Here is a 13,144-nt window from a genome sequence, read left to right as displayed (position 1 = left end):
TATAAAGATGGTCTTATGGTTTTTGCATGATGAGTCTTTTCACAGATTTTATCATTTATATATTTCAGGGTGTCCAGCATGTCTAGTCAGGTTGACAGAAGTGAAAGATGGTCTGATGGTACAATGATGTACAAATGATACTCTTTAACAACTTTAACTTGTCAAAGGAAATATAATGCCAGTTATTAAAATTACATTCCCATAAACATTTTACAGATACACATTGTAAATGTAGTTAAAAAGATTTTATGAAGTTTCATGAAGGATGGTACAGCCAACCATTTTGAATCAAGAAATTTTGACTTAGGTAAAGATATCTATTCAGACTCCTTAACTCTTAGCCTTTCATATGATACAGAGATAAAAGAACTACTATTGTCGGCCACTAACCATGTTTCAAAGCTTTTAAACACAGTATAGCAATAACCATTTTGTTTAAATATCTTTAATGCAATGTTTTCTTGATATCTGTCACTTCATGTTTTCAATGGATTAGAGTCCTAATTTAATGTAAAGTCTGTAAATTTCAGTAATGGAAGTACAAAATTTGTAGAAAGTTGTTTCTTTATTTCAGTGTAAAATGTTCTGTGGATTCATATGATGAGAATGCCAATGTTGATCTGTATGACTTAATTAAACACAGATATTTATACCTTCAGGTAATTGTTTACAATATTCAAAGAGTTACAATGTAATTCAGTTATTGATTTGGCATATATCACTTCAAGAGGCTTGTGTAAAGTTTGTTTCACATGAGACCAAAAGTCAAGTATGATATATAAACTTTATACTTACAAAAAGAAATTATACAGTACCAGATAATTACAGACTTATGAATGTAACTTTCCAAATATCTTACATTTTCCTCCTAAAATTAATTAAAAAGGTAAACACAATTCTATTGTTATAAGCTTAAAAAGGTGAATGTAAGATATAACTTATGAAATGTCAAGTATAAGGTGTGTTATTTTCAAAGTATTTAAGATATAGAATAAAATATAGCCTGCCATCATAATATTCTAAAATACATAGTGTGTCATACATATATTTTAGGTCAAATAGTAAGGTCAAGTGAGTGACTTAGGGTCACTATTGGCCTCTTGATATATTCTACTAAAATGGGTCTTATGCATAAGATATGTTGAAGGTTTATTAATCCAGTAACACTTTTATTCTACCTGTTATTCAGAAATATACATATTTTGAATATTAAAGAGCTGCAGACACCTCGAATACAGAGTTACTACATTATGCATTTCTTTCTTCAGATATATACCTGTGAAATCTTCAGTGTCACCGTTCAGCTATTGTTCAAGATCAGTGTCTGCAGCTTGCACAGTTTAGTATAGAAGAGCCTTCTGAATCAATTTTGTTACATATTTGCTGTTATTGTAGGACGCATATGTAGAGAGCAACAAGTCCTGTCCAACTGTGCATGTAAATGTGATTCAGAAACTTTGAGAATATGTAAACATTACACTGTTATAATTTACAAAATACTGTGTCTTGTAGTGTATCAGTACTGTTTTGTCTCAGTTTATAGCACAGTATGTTCACAAATCAAACTTGAGATCATAGTTATCAGAATTATTAAAATCATTAATTATTTATAATTATTTATTTGTATGGTGACAAAATTTAATTTCATGCAATACCACAGTAAAACGTTTGATAATTTTCGTTTTTAAAGTTGTAAGTTTAAATTTTTTTTTTTTTTTTTTTTTTTTTTTTTTTTTTTTTTTTTCCAATTCAATTTATTTTATTATTTGTAACGTAAACAGATACTGTTTCTAGTTACATACAGGAAAACATATAAACATAATTATAGTGACAAGTTTACACATAGAACATCATAAATATCGTAAACCTTCAAAAATATGCTGAAGCTAACAATACGTGAGGTTGAAACTCAAAATTTTTAATTATATATTGATGTAAGTAATTAAGCATTTCTTGAATTGGAATAACATAACATGGAACAAGATATATGATTGACAATATTTGTGAAATAATCATTGTATAGGTATCCTTATTGGTTATTGTAATATTATATAAAGACAATATCGTACATAATACTAAGAAACTATGCAACAGCTAGTTCATTCGACTGACGTAATAAGAAGGCATGATATACAAACTTTCCAAGTTTCAAGAGCGCTGAATGTTGTGTAGTGCTCATAAGTTCAGTAAATTTCAAAACACTTGGTCTTACATAGAAATATGGTTTGATATACATCTTTCTGATATCTCTGTAAAAAGGACAAATTATTATAAAATGATATTCATCTTCAATATCACCAGTATGACAAAAGTTACAAATACGTAAATTGCGGTCTATTCTATCAGCACCATAACGTCCAGATTCAATACGTAATTGATGGGAAGATAATCTCAATCTTGACGTAGCAATTCTATATTTATTAGGTAATAGATCTAAATATTTTTCAAACTCAAAAACACATTTAAAAGTTCTATATGCAAACAAAGAACGACTGTTGGAAAGGCTATTATTCCAATTTTGAACAAAAACGTCGATTATGCGTTGTTTAAACTGTAAGTGGAAAGATTTCAAGTTATAATATAATGGATTATTCCAAATATATGAAAAACCATAGGTATCTAACAGCATCTTAACATTACTAGCCCAATTTTTAACTCCTCTGTTACAACCATCCAACATTGCTTCATATAAATACTTAACAAAAATGTTTTTAGAATGAATAATTTTGCACCAATATTTAATTATGCGTATATATCTATTAATAAATAGCGGATACCTTCCCAGTTCCCCATATACACCCATATTGCAAGATGATGTTTTAACATGTAACAATAGTTTGCAAAACTTAAGATGTATTCGTTCAATCTCTTTAGATTTACCAAAACCCCAGACTTCGCATGCATAGTTTAGTGTAGAGCCAACAAAGGCGTCAAATAACTGACATAGAGTTTTAGGTTTTAAGGAAAATTTACTTGTATTCGCTAACAAAACATTTAAAGCTTTTAATCCTTTCCCTGCTAGCGTTTCTTGATTTAATAAAAACGTACCAGTGTAATTAAATACGGTCCCCAAATAATTGAAGTTATCGACAGTTTCTAAGGGCATATTATTATACGTCCATTTTTCGGTTAATTTCAATGGACCCCTCTTCCTAAATACAACAATCTTACTTTTGTCTGGATTGACTTGTAGATTCCAATTTTTACAATACACATTTAAAAGATCTAAACTTCGTTGGAGATCAGATGGAGTTTTACCAAGGATAACCATATCGTCAGCAAACAGCATCAAAATAAATGATATGTCATCCAAGGTTAAACCACTGTTAACACCCTCAAGTAAATATAACTCTAAATCCTCAAGGAAGAGTGAAAATAATAGAGGAGAAATTTAAAGTTGGCATAAATTGTTTTTCTCCTTCATTAATCTAAAAAGTGATTGGTCATTATAATTGCAATATCATTTTAGTGTGACAAAGTTTATATTGAACTGAAACGCTGATGTAAATTTTTGAACTATTCAATGCATTTTCTTCAGTCTTAAAACATATGTTTATCGTACATGTCATGGCCCATAACTCCTCCATATTACTTGTGTTTTGTCCTTTTTCGTTTCACTGAAGGATAGGTAGAGGTATTGCACATCCATTTTTTAGCATCCTGATTTTGTAAAGTGTTGTATGTAAGGTTTTATCTCGGAATTATGTCTCATCTAAAGGTGGGAAGAGGTATTGTTTATGCCTTCTCGTCTATCCGCATTAAGCCTGTCTGGCTTTAAGAGGACAAGTTGCTGGCCAGATTTTGATAAAACTTCACAGGACTGACCAGTACCAAGCATAGTGTTGTGCATATCGATTGCACGTTTCGTTTCGATGCACTAAATTGCAGCCAGAGCTAAAAGTAGAAAAATCTTGTCGGCTTTCATAGGTCAAAACTACTTAACAGATTTTGATGAAACTTCACAGGAGTGATCAGTATCAAGTATATTTTTGCATATCAGCGACACTTTCCATTTTGCTGCACAAAATAGCCGCCATAGCATAAAGGTATACATAGGTGGGAGACATGTTTTGTCATAAAAATACCTAAAACACCTTCCACTTTGTTAATGAAAAATGTATTAAACTTCTTACAATTGCAAACTGTAATAATCTGACATTAAATGCACTAGTTACATAACTGCATTCGGCTTTTTTCATAATTATTGCCCTTTTCTTACCATAGCAATATTTTGTGTAACATGTTACCTCATTAAGCATCATAAGATCATAAAGTTCTATGACTCAGAAATGTTGGCCCTTTTGTACTTGTCATGAGTATGTTTTCAGTATTTTATATTGTCATTACTTTTTGTTGTGCGAGTTTACGGAAATGAAGACTTAGTTGTCCAAATGGTGTGCCTGTGCCTGTCCTGATTTTTTTGTCTGGACAATATATTATTAATTAGTCTTCACGAAACTTTGCAGGTTAATTTCCTTAAGTTCCCTGTCAACTCTGATAGTGGCATGGTTACTTTAAAAGTGATGTCACCACTGTACTAGTCAAACGTTTTGTATTTCAGATTTTATATCACATTACAGGCTACTGGTCTTTAGCAGCCTTCATAAAACTTATAAAAAACTCATAAAAGTTTCCAATAATGTTGTATTTTGATTTGAACTGGCATTATTCAAACATTAAGAAGTAGTACTACAAGGCAACATTTGACCTCTTTTCCAGTACTTTTTGGTTTTCTCTGTTACTATGAAGTTGCCTTTTCCTAGAAATTGGTTGGCTTATTTGTTATTATCTTATGTTTTTAATGAATTGTAGCTATATGTTCTTTTTCTCATGAAAATGTCCATTTTTATATAATTCATATTTTTTACTGTCAACAAAGTGCAATACCACATACTTATCACTTTATTAACATACTTGTACTATTTTCATAAAACATTATATAATCATTATATTTCATATAAACAGAATTAAATAAATATTTAAGAACATCAGTGTTTTCTTTGATTGCTACGTGAAACAGACCATAGGTCAATTTAGGGTCAATTCTGACACTTTATATGCAAATTGATAAGGGAGATAACTAGTACTGTCTTAAGTAACCAATATTTAGTTACACAGTTACCTTCCCTTTACACAGGTAGGACTATTTGTTGTTGATCATCTTTTGAACATTATTCCATTACTGATGACAGAACATTGAAAATAAAAGTTGTTGTATCATGCAATGGCATCATATATGACAATATTTACTTTTTTATTTCATTTTTTAAATATTCTTTAAATTAGGTACAATGCCTATATAAAGGTTACTAAGGTATAGCTCGGAAGATTATCATAAGGAATTAATAAGAACAACTCAAGTGAAGTTCACTCAGTTAATTACATTCACACAAAAAAAAATCAAACAAACAAACAAAATTAAAAAAAGAAACATTTTCTGAGGGGTTAACAGTTAGGACTTTGATTGACCATCACACATAATTATACCATTATCGGTAATTGTTAGATGAAGACGGTAATTTCATATAATTAGACCATGCCATTGTGAACTTATGATTTCCTCGGGTAACATATTGTGAAACAACCATGATGAAAAAAAAATGCAGATATTTTTGCGTTTTAATTTTTTGCTGGATGAATATTCTGCTGGAAATATTTTTGCGATTCTACCGAGAGACCGCAGAAACGCAGAAATATTCCCCCCCATAGAAATAACCCGCTATATGGTATAAAAAAAAAAACAAGCAGGGGCACTTCTGTTTATCTCAAACTTGAATTCAGAGTAAATTTTATCAAGAAAAGACAGCAGTACTGCAGTCTTGATTATTATGGGAATCATCCCTCTGCTTGAAAGACAGAATCTTGGTAATTGAACATGCTTAACTGATGCAAGTGCTTCATCTTCTATCGGGTAATGACACATAATAGTCGTTTTTATATATGATTGATTTCATTAGGAGCATTTAAATGTTCCTGTATGATATAAAGTAACTGTCAGTTAAATTAGTTTATATTGATTTAATGTCTCTGCACATGTTAAGATCATCTGTTTTAAAATTACAGTTGTCACAGATAGTAGTTATTTCTCCCCATATATGGGTAGATATATTGGTTTTGTGTTGTCTGTAGTGTACCTCAGTCACAAAAGTTTTTGGGACTACTTTTTGAATTCACTATTGGGATTTCAGCCAACTTTGTAGGAAGGTTCTGTACCAAAACTAGTTTTGCATGTCATTGGCATTTTCTGTTGAAATTGTTTTTGGAAGAGTTATTTCTCCTTGACTACTTCTCCTGTACTACAGATGTGATTTGAAAAATTAATACAAACTTTTTCACTATGTTTGTGCTGTAGCACAGTCATTTCTCCACAAATCTGATTCATTTTTACACAGACTGTGTATATCAATAAGATTTTGTTTAAGGTTCCTTATTGGCTGGATCAGAATAGTAAGTCCAGAGTTATTTGCCCTTATCAGAAATGCAATATTTCACTGTGTTTACATTTCAGACCCTTCCTTTCTTACCCAGTCCTGATCATATATAGACAAAATGTGTGTGCATATACCAGTGAGATCTCTTTTGAATTTGATAGTGGGTCAGATTAGATTAGTAGATTAAGAACTTTATGCCTTTGAATTAAAAAAAGCTATATTTCACTCTAGCATTTTCTCATGTCATTTTTACACAGAATGTGTATTCTTGAAAAATTATTGTCAAGTCAAAGAACTGGTGAGGTTTGAATATAGTTTTTTTAGTTATGTGCTCTTGATTTAGTACAAAATTTCCATGTATATGTAACATTATATGTAGTGTAACTCTTGTTTAACTGCACATACATATACCAAACTTGGTATGAGAATTCATATGTGAATGTGTTGTACGTAGGTTCGGTCTTTTCTGAACTTGATCTTGAGTAAAGAGCAATGGTTCTTACTTGACACTTTGAGTTGCCCTTGTCTGTCCGTCTGTCCACACATCTGAATTTGTGTCATGCAAATCTCAAAAAGTATTTGAACCAGAGTCATCGAACCTGACAGGATTTTCATTCAGCACGTGAAGTTGTGCACCTAGTATTTTAACTGGGATTTCACACAGCCATACCGGAGTAATGAAGTGCTTAAGAGTTTGTGTTGCAGTTACCTTTGAAATATTTCATCTAGAATCATGAAACCATGTACAGTGACAGGAAGAGGAGGGGGAGGGGCACCATATGTCACAGGCCTTTTTAGCTCACCTGTCACAAAGTGACAAGGTGAGCTTTTGTGATCGCGCGGTGTCCGTCGTCCGTCCGTCCGTGCGTGCGTCCGTAAACTTTTGCTTGTGACCACTCTAAAAGGTCACATTTTTCATGGGATCTTTATGAAAATTGGTCAGAATGTTCATCTTGATGATATCTAGGTCAAGTTCGAAACTGGGTCACGTGCCATCAAAAACTAGGTCAGTAGGTCTAAAAATAGAAAAACCTTGTGACCTCTCTAGAGGCCATATATTTCACAAGATCTTCATGAAACTTGGTCAGAATGTTCACCTTGGTGATATTTAGGTCAAGTTCGAAACTGGGTCACGTGCCGTCAAAAACTAGGTCAGTAGGTCTAAAAATAGAAAAACCTTGTGACCTCTCTAGAGGCCATATATTTCACAAGATCTTCATGAAAATTGGTCAGATTGTTCACCTTGATAATATCTAGGTCAAGTTTGAAACTGGGTCACGTGCCTTCAAAAACTAGGTCAGTAGGTCAAATAATAGAAAAACCTTGTGACCTCTCTAGAGGCCATATTTTTCATGGGATCTGTATGAAAGTTGGTCTGAATGTTCATTTTGATGATATCTAGGTCAAGTTTGAAACTGGGTCATGTGCAGTCAAAAACTAGGTTAGTAGGTCTAAAAATAGAAAAACCTTGTGACCTCTCTAGAGGCCATATATTTCATGAGATCTTCATGAAAATTGGTCAGAATGTTCACCTTGATGATATCTAGGTCAAGTTCGAAAGTGGGTCACGTGCGGTCAAAAACTAGGTCAGTAGGTCAAATAATAGAAAAACCTTGTGACCTCTCTAGAGGCCATATTTTTCATGGGATCTGTATGAAAATTGGTCTGAATGTTCATCTTGATGATATCTAGGTCAAATTTGAAAGTGGGTCAGGTGCCATCAAAAACTAGGTCAGTAGGTCAAATAATAGAAAAACCTTGTGACCTCTCTTAAGGCCATATTTTTCATGGGATCTGTATGAAAATTGGTCTGAATGTTCATCTTGATGATATCTAGGTCAAGTTCGAAACAGGGTCATGTGCAGTCATAAACTAGGTCATTAGGTCTAAAAATAGAAAAACCTTGTGACCTCTCTAGAGGCCATACTTTTCATGGGATCTGTATGAAAGTTTGTCTAAATGTTCATCTTGATGATATCTAGGTCAAGTTTGAAATTGGGTCAACTGCGGTCAAAAACTAGGTCAGTAGGTCTAAAATTATTAAAATCTTTTGACCTCTCTAGAGACCATATTTTTCAATGGATCTTCATGAAAATTGGTCAGAATTTTTATCTTGATAATATCTAGGTCAAGTTCAAAACTGGGTCACATGAGCTTAAAAACTAGGTCACTATGTCAGATGATAGAAAAAACGACGTCATACTCAAAACTGGGTCATGTGGAAGGAGGTGAGCGATTCAGGACCATCATGGTCCTCTTGTTTTTTATCAATTTGGGAATGCCACCAACACCAACAGAATTGGGAAAATGCTCTCGGGAATTATCTTAATTGGGACAATTTGCAAATTACCAAAATCTACATAAATGTGTTTTTGTGCGAAATATTAATGAATTGCATTTCAGTAATTGTTCAACAGTATTATAATTTACCTAAATATATACATACATATTAGCAAAACTATCTTAAAACAGCAAAAACCCTAAAAGGTATAATCATTTGGGAATTTCAATTCAACTTTGGGAAAAAAAACATACTTTTTGGCATTGGGATTACCTCCTTTTACCAGAGGTGGATTTATGGGGGGAAAAGCCCTGTGTCATACGGACATATAATCTAGTTTATACTTCTCCCAACTTATCAACACATGTCTTTATTCTACGACCAGATATTGCATACCCATTCATCCTGTAAATGTAACTTGCATTTTTTTCAAAAACATTTTTAGGTTAGCTTAAAGTTACTGTACAAATTTTCTTTAATTAGTCTGAAAGATTTTGTCAAAGAAATGATTTAGTTCTTGAAAAGTGGTGAAAATAAAAAAAATTAGTGCAAGATAAAGTGGCCCAGGAAATTAATAGGGTCTTGAAAAGTCTCGAGTTACTTCTCTCATTTGTATGAAGAATGGATGAGAGAAACTCTGTAAAAGGAATTAATTCTGGTCGTAGGAAGAACAGTAAGGATTGCTTTGTTTTCTTTTTTCTTGACTTCAGGATGGGGAAGATTTGGATAAACTGATACCTTGGGATCCTAAACTGATTGTAATGAACATAGATGGAGCGTTTGTCCTCAATCGTAAGACATTTGACATTAGATTGCACGAACCTGGCTATAGATATCCTGTTGTCATACAGCTGTGGCGGTTCAAAGGATTCTTCAAAGAAAATCTTGAGCTGGAACATTTTCCTGTGGATGTGCAAGTATGAATTCACTCCTAAAAAGGCTTCATATTCTTCATAAATGTGACAAGTTGAAGGAAATGTCATAGCCCGAGATATTAATATATTGTTTTTGCTGTTTTCTACAGCTTTAAGGACTCTTACCTGTTTGATTGCAAGTTCAAGTATGATGTGGGCTAGAGGAAATGCACTTAGTACACTCAGAATTCATCAACTTTTGCCTGTTAGTTTCTTGCAGTGTTCCCATTGCTTGTTTGACGTTTTTTTGTCCCCCACTCTATTCGATGAAAAAAAGAGGGACATAGAAATGGACAGCGTCTTTCGATCCTTCTGCCCATTACACTTGGAGTGCGGTCCATAACTGCTATCCAAGAAGGGATTTTAAAATTATTTGGCACAAATGTTTTCCATAATAAAATGCATGTCATGAGTAAAACTCAGACCCCTAACTCCAAGCTCAAGATCACACATTGAGGTCAAAGATTAACAGTGTCTGTTTCAAATCTGGTCCATAACTCTGCTATTCATCGAGCGATTTTGAAATTACTTGGTACAAATGTTCCCCATAGTGAGACATGTTATGTGCAATAACCAGACCCCTAGCACCAAGGTCAAGGTTACACTTTGAAGTCAAAGGTTAACCAGTTTCTTGTATGGTCCATAACCCTGCCATTCATATTACTTAGCGAACGACAAGAACTTACTTAGCACAAATGTTCTCTATAATGAGACAATGTGTCTTGCACAAGACCCAGACCCCTAGTTTCAAGGTCAAGGTCACACTTGTAGGTCTCAGGTTTTTAGCATCAGTTTCATGTCCAGTTTAAAACTCATCCGTTCATCCAAGGATTTCAAATTCTCTTAGCTAACAATGTTCTCAGTAATGAGACAATGTGTCATGTGCAAGACCCAAGCCCCTGTCTCAAAGGTCAAGGTCACACTTAGAGGTCAAAGATAAGGTTTCATTTTTTGTTGATCTTGTCAGTAACTTTTTTGCATGGATGGGTATTCAAAAAACTTGACACAAGCAGTCACCATAAAAAAATGACTGGTTGCATTTAAAACTCAGACCTGTAGCTAAAGGTCAAGGTCACCTTTGGAGATAAAACATTTTGGTATTTTTTTTTTGTTCTGTAATTTTTTTATGCAAAGATGTTTATTTAAATAACTTGGCCTTGGTATTCACCATTACAAGACAATGTCATGTGCAAAGTTTAAGGTCACAGGCACCCAAGTTCAAGTTACTTTTTTGGTTTGTACATGAAATACACCCCTTTTATATGATAAAGTATTATACATGTGTTTTTATATCAGTTGTCCTACTGATTTAAGATGTATGTTTAAACTAAGGTGATTGGTATTGATAGATATAAAAAGCTATTAATTATCAATTGTAGGTAGATAGTACAGTAGGTTGATATGTCTACATTGACCAACACTGGTATTAACTTTCTCTGGTGTGTAATCTAAAAAGCAAGTTTCATTAGTATCGTATAAACATCATGCATTTCATTTGTTTATTGATCACCTCCCTTTAATATTATACAATTTTCATTAAAGTATTATTTATTTTTTCGTATCAATTTAAACATAAAATCTCATTAAATTTCTAAGATACAGATATTAACATTTGAAAGCACACTAATTATAGATTTCCAGACATTTTCAAACTACATAACTTCTTCATGAATTATATGCTATAGAGTTATGGTTTATGTACTTTGTAAGTATGTTGCCACCTTACTTTAAACTTAGAAGAAGATGTTGTGTTGGCATGCAATATATTTTGTGAAAAATGTTTCTAGGCAGGGGACGTTGGTATATAACTCTGTTACAAATTACTGTTACCCCTTACCTGAAAAGACTGGGGTTACAAAATGAAAACTAGGGGTACATGTACCACAGATAGTTAGATAAAAACAAGCATATTAAGAATTTTTGGACCTTTTTGAAAATTTTTTAAGCCTCTTCAATTTTATTCTCACGTGGTACACTCTCTAGACTGGGAAACGTCACTCTCTGCAGTACATTGTACTTATTGTCAGTTTGAGTCTGTCTCCCAAATCTTTTGTTTTGGTAAAAGGTAGATCAGTTTTCTTTGGGCCATTAAGGTGGCAGGGGAGTGCAGATTTGCGAATTCCACATTGACGTGTGGGTACCAGTGTTGAAATATCCATAGAAATCTCGTTTTTGCTTGATTTTCTTTGAAACTACTATGGACTATTGCAGATACTATAGACTACATAAAGACGACTCTCCGGTCCTATGCACCTGTTGCTTTCCATGCCAGATGTAGTGAAAATTGGCCAAATCACCCAAATTTTATAGACCAAAATTAGCCTAACCGGGCCTCACTTTGAACTCTGCCATTCATCCATTTTGTATTTTTAAATCCAATTTCGTAGCATATCTGTATAGTGCGAACATAGATGCATACCCAGGTGGTGTGGAATGTGTCTCCCAACCACCACTTTATTTCCCTAATTTTCACTTGAAAAAAAGTGGATGATGACAGCCGAGAGTCTGGCCGACTTTTTGTTCTGATGTTTATGTTTTAGCCTCAACCGAAGTACGAGCTAGGAATTTTAAACACCCGCCGTGTAGAATCATTAACCGTTCCTCATTCCCCAGATATATTAAAGAATGATAATGATAAATAACCAGTAAGATAGATATGCCTTTATATCTAACCCTGTCCTGTTTATACAAAAAATCGACCGGGGCCAAACTACGAAACCGCTCCCCTGCCAGCTTAAGTTTTTAAGATGTTGAAATAAAATAAAATGTAACCTGTCCTGAATCCTAAGACACTTCTAGTGATATCAACTGAACAAAAAGTGTTGCCGTACCTTGCAAGATAGCCGGTGAATAAGCCAACAAAAGTGCCCACCCCTCCACGCAAAAATCAGCCAAAATTTGCATTCTGAATCAAAGTAACCCCGAAAAACTAATTACTGCCTTTAAAGTTAATTTCACACGATATTTACATTTTAAAGCCTTTCAAATGTTAAAACCATGTACTTTTAACATAATTTTGGTATACAATTGCAGATTACCATACTTATCCTATCGGGACACCCTTAAAGGCCACCCATCCATCATTTGGGGCCACCCCAGCCATTATATAGCTTAATGGCATTGCTAGATATAGACACAGGTGTTGCTTTTAAACAAAATGGCATGAATAGTCATTATCTAGGCACTAATTTCTTCTTTTGGCCGTTTTATGATACGAATCCTACTGGCTGGGGGTCCTTAGCTTCATTATTATATGGCCACCTACTGCCATTTTGGGACTCGCTAGGCCGAATTTAGTACTCAGAAATGAATAAAAACCAATATAGGTTACAGTTCATTCCGTAATGGGTTTAAATACATGCAAAAAGTCAATATTTGAGTGGTTTGAAAATTTGCCTATTTTCCTTAAGGTGGCAGGGGAGTGCAGATTTGCGAATTCCACATTGACGTGTGGGTACCAGTAGAGGTGCCCGGTATTACCGGTATACCGGTAACCGTGGTACCATCTTCCTGTGGTA

The 13,144-nt window shown here is 33.6% G+C and overlaps 1 protein-coding gene across 2 annotated transcripts in view; it reads left to right on the top strand.

Moving 5' to 3' along the window:
* LOC123547360 (gamma-aminobutyric acid receptor subunit beta-like) overlaps nucleotides 1–13,144 on the top strand; it is a 43,703-nt gene that overhangs the window by 6,468 nt on the left and 24,091 nt on the right. For both annotated transcript variants that reach the window (XM_045334389.2, XM_045334391.2), the window contains exon 5: nucleotides 9,423–9,629. In XM_045334389.2, coding sequence (XP_045190324.2) covers nucleotides 9,423–9,629 — 207 coding nt within the window. The remainder of the gene's footprint in view (nucleotides 1–9,422; nucleotides 9,630–13,144) is intronic.

The sequence above is a fragment of the Mercenaria mercenaria genome, chromosome 9, assembly GCF_021730395.1.
Source record: "Mercenaria mercenaria strain notata chromosome 9, MADL_Memer_1, whole genome shotgun sequence".
Taxonomy (NCBI): domain Eukaryota; kingdom Metazoa; phylum Mollusca; class Bivalvia; order Venerida; family Veneridae; genus Mercenaria; species Mercenaria mercenaria.
Note: the sequence above shows the minus strand (reverse complement) of the source record. Positions and strands in the feature narration are given on the sequence as shown.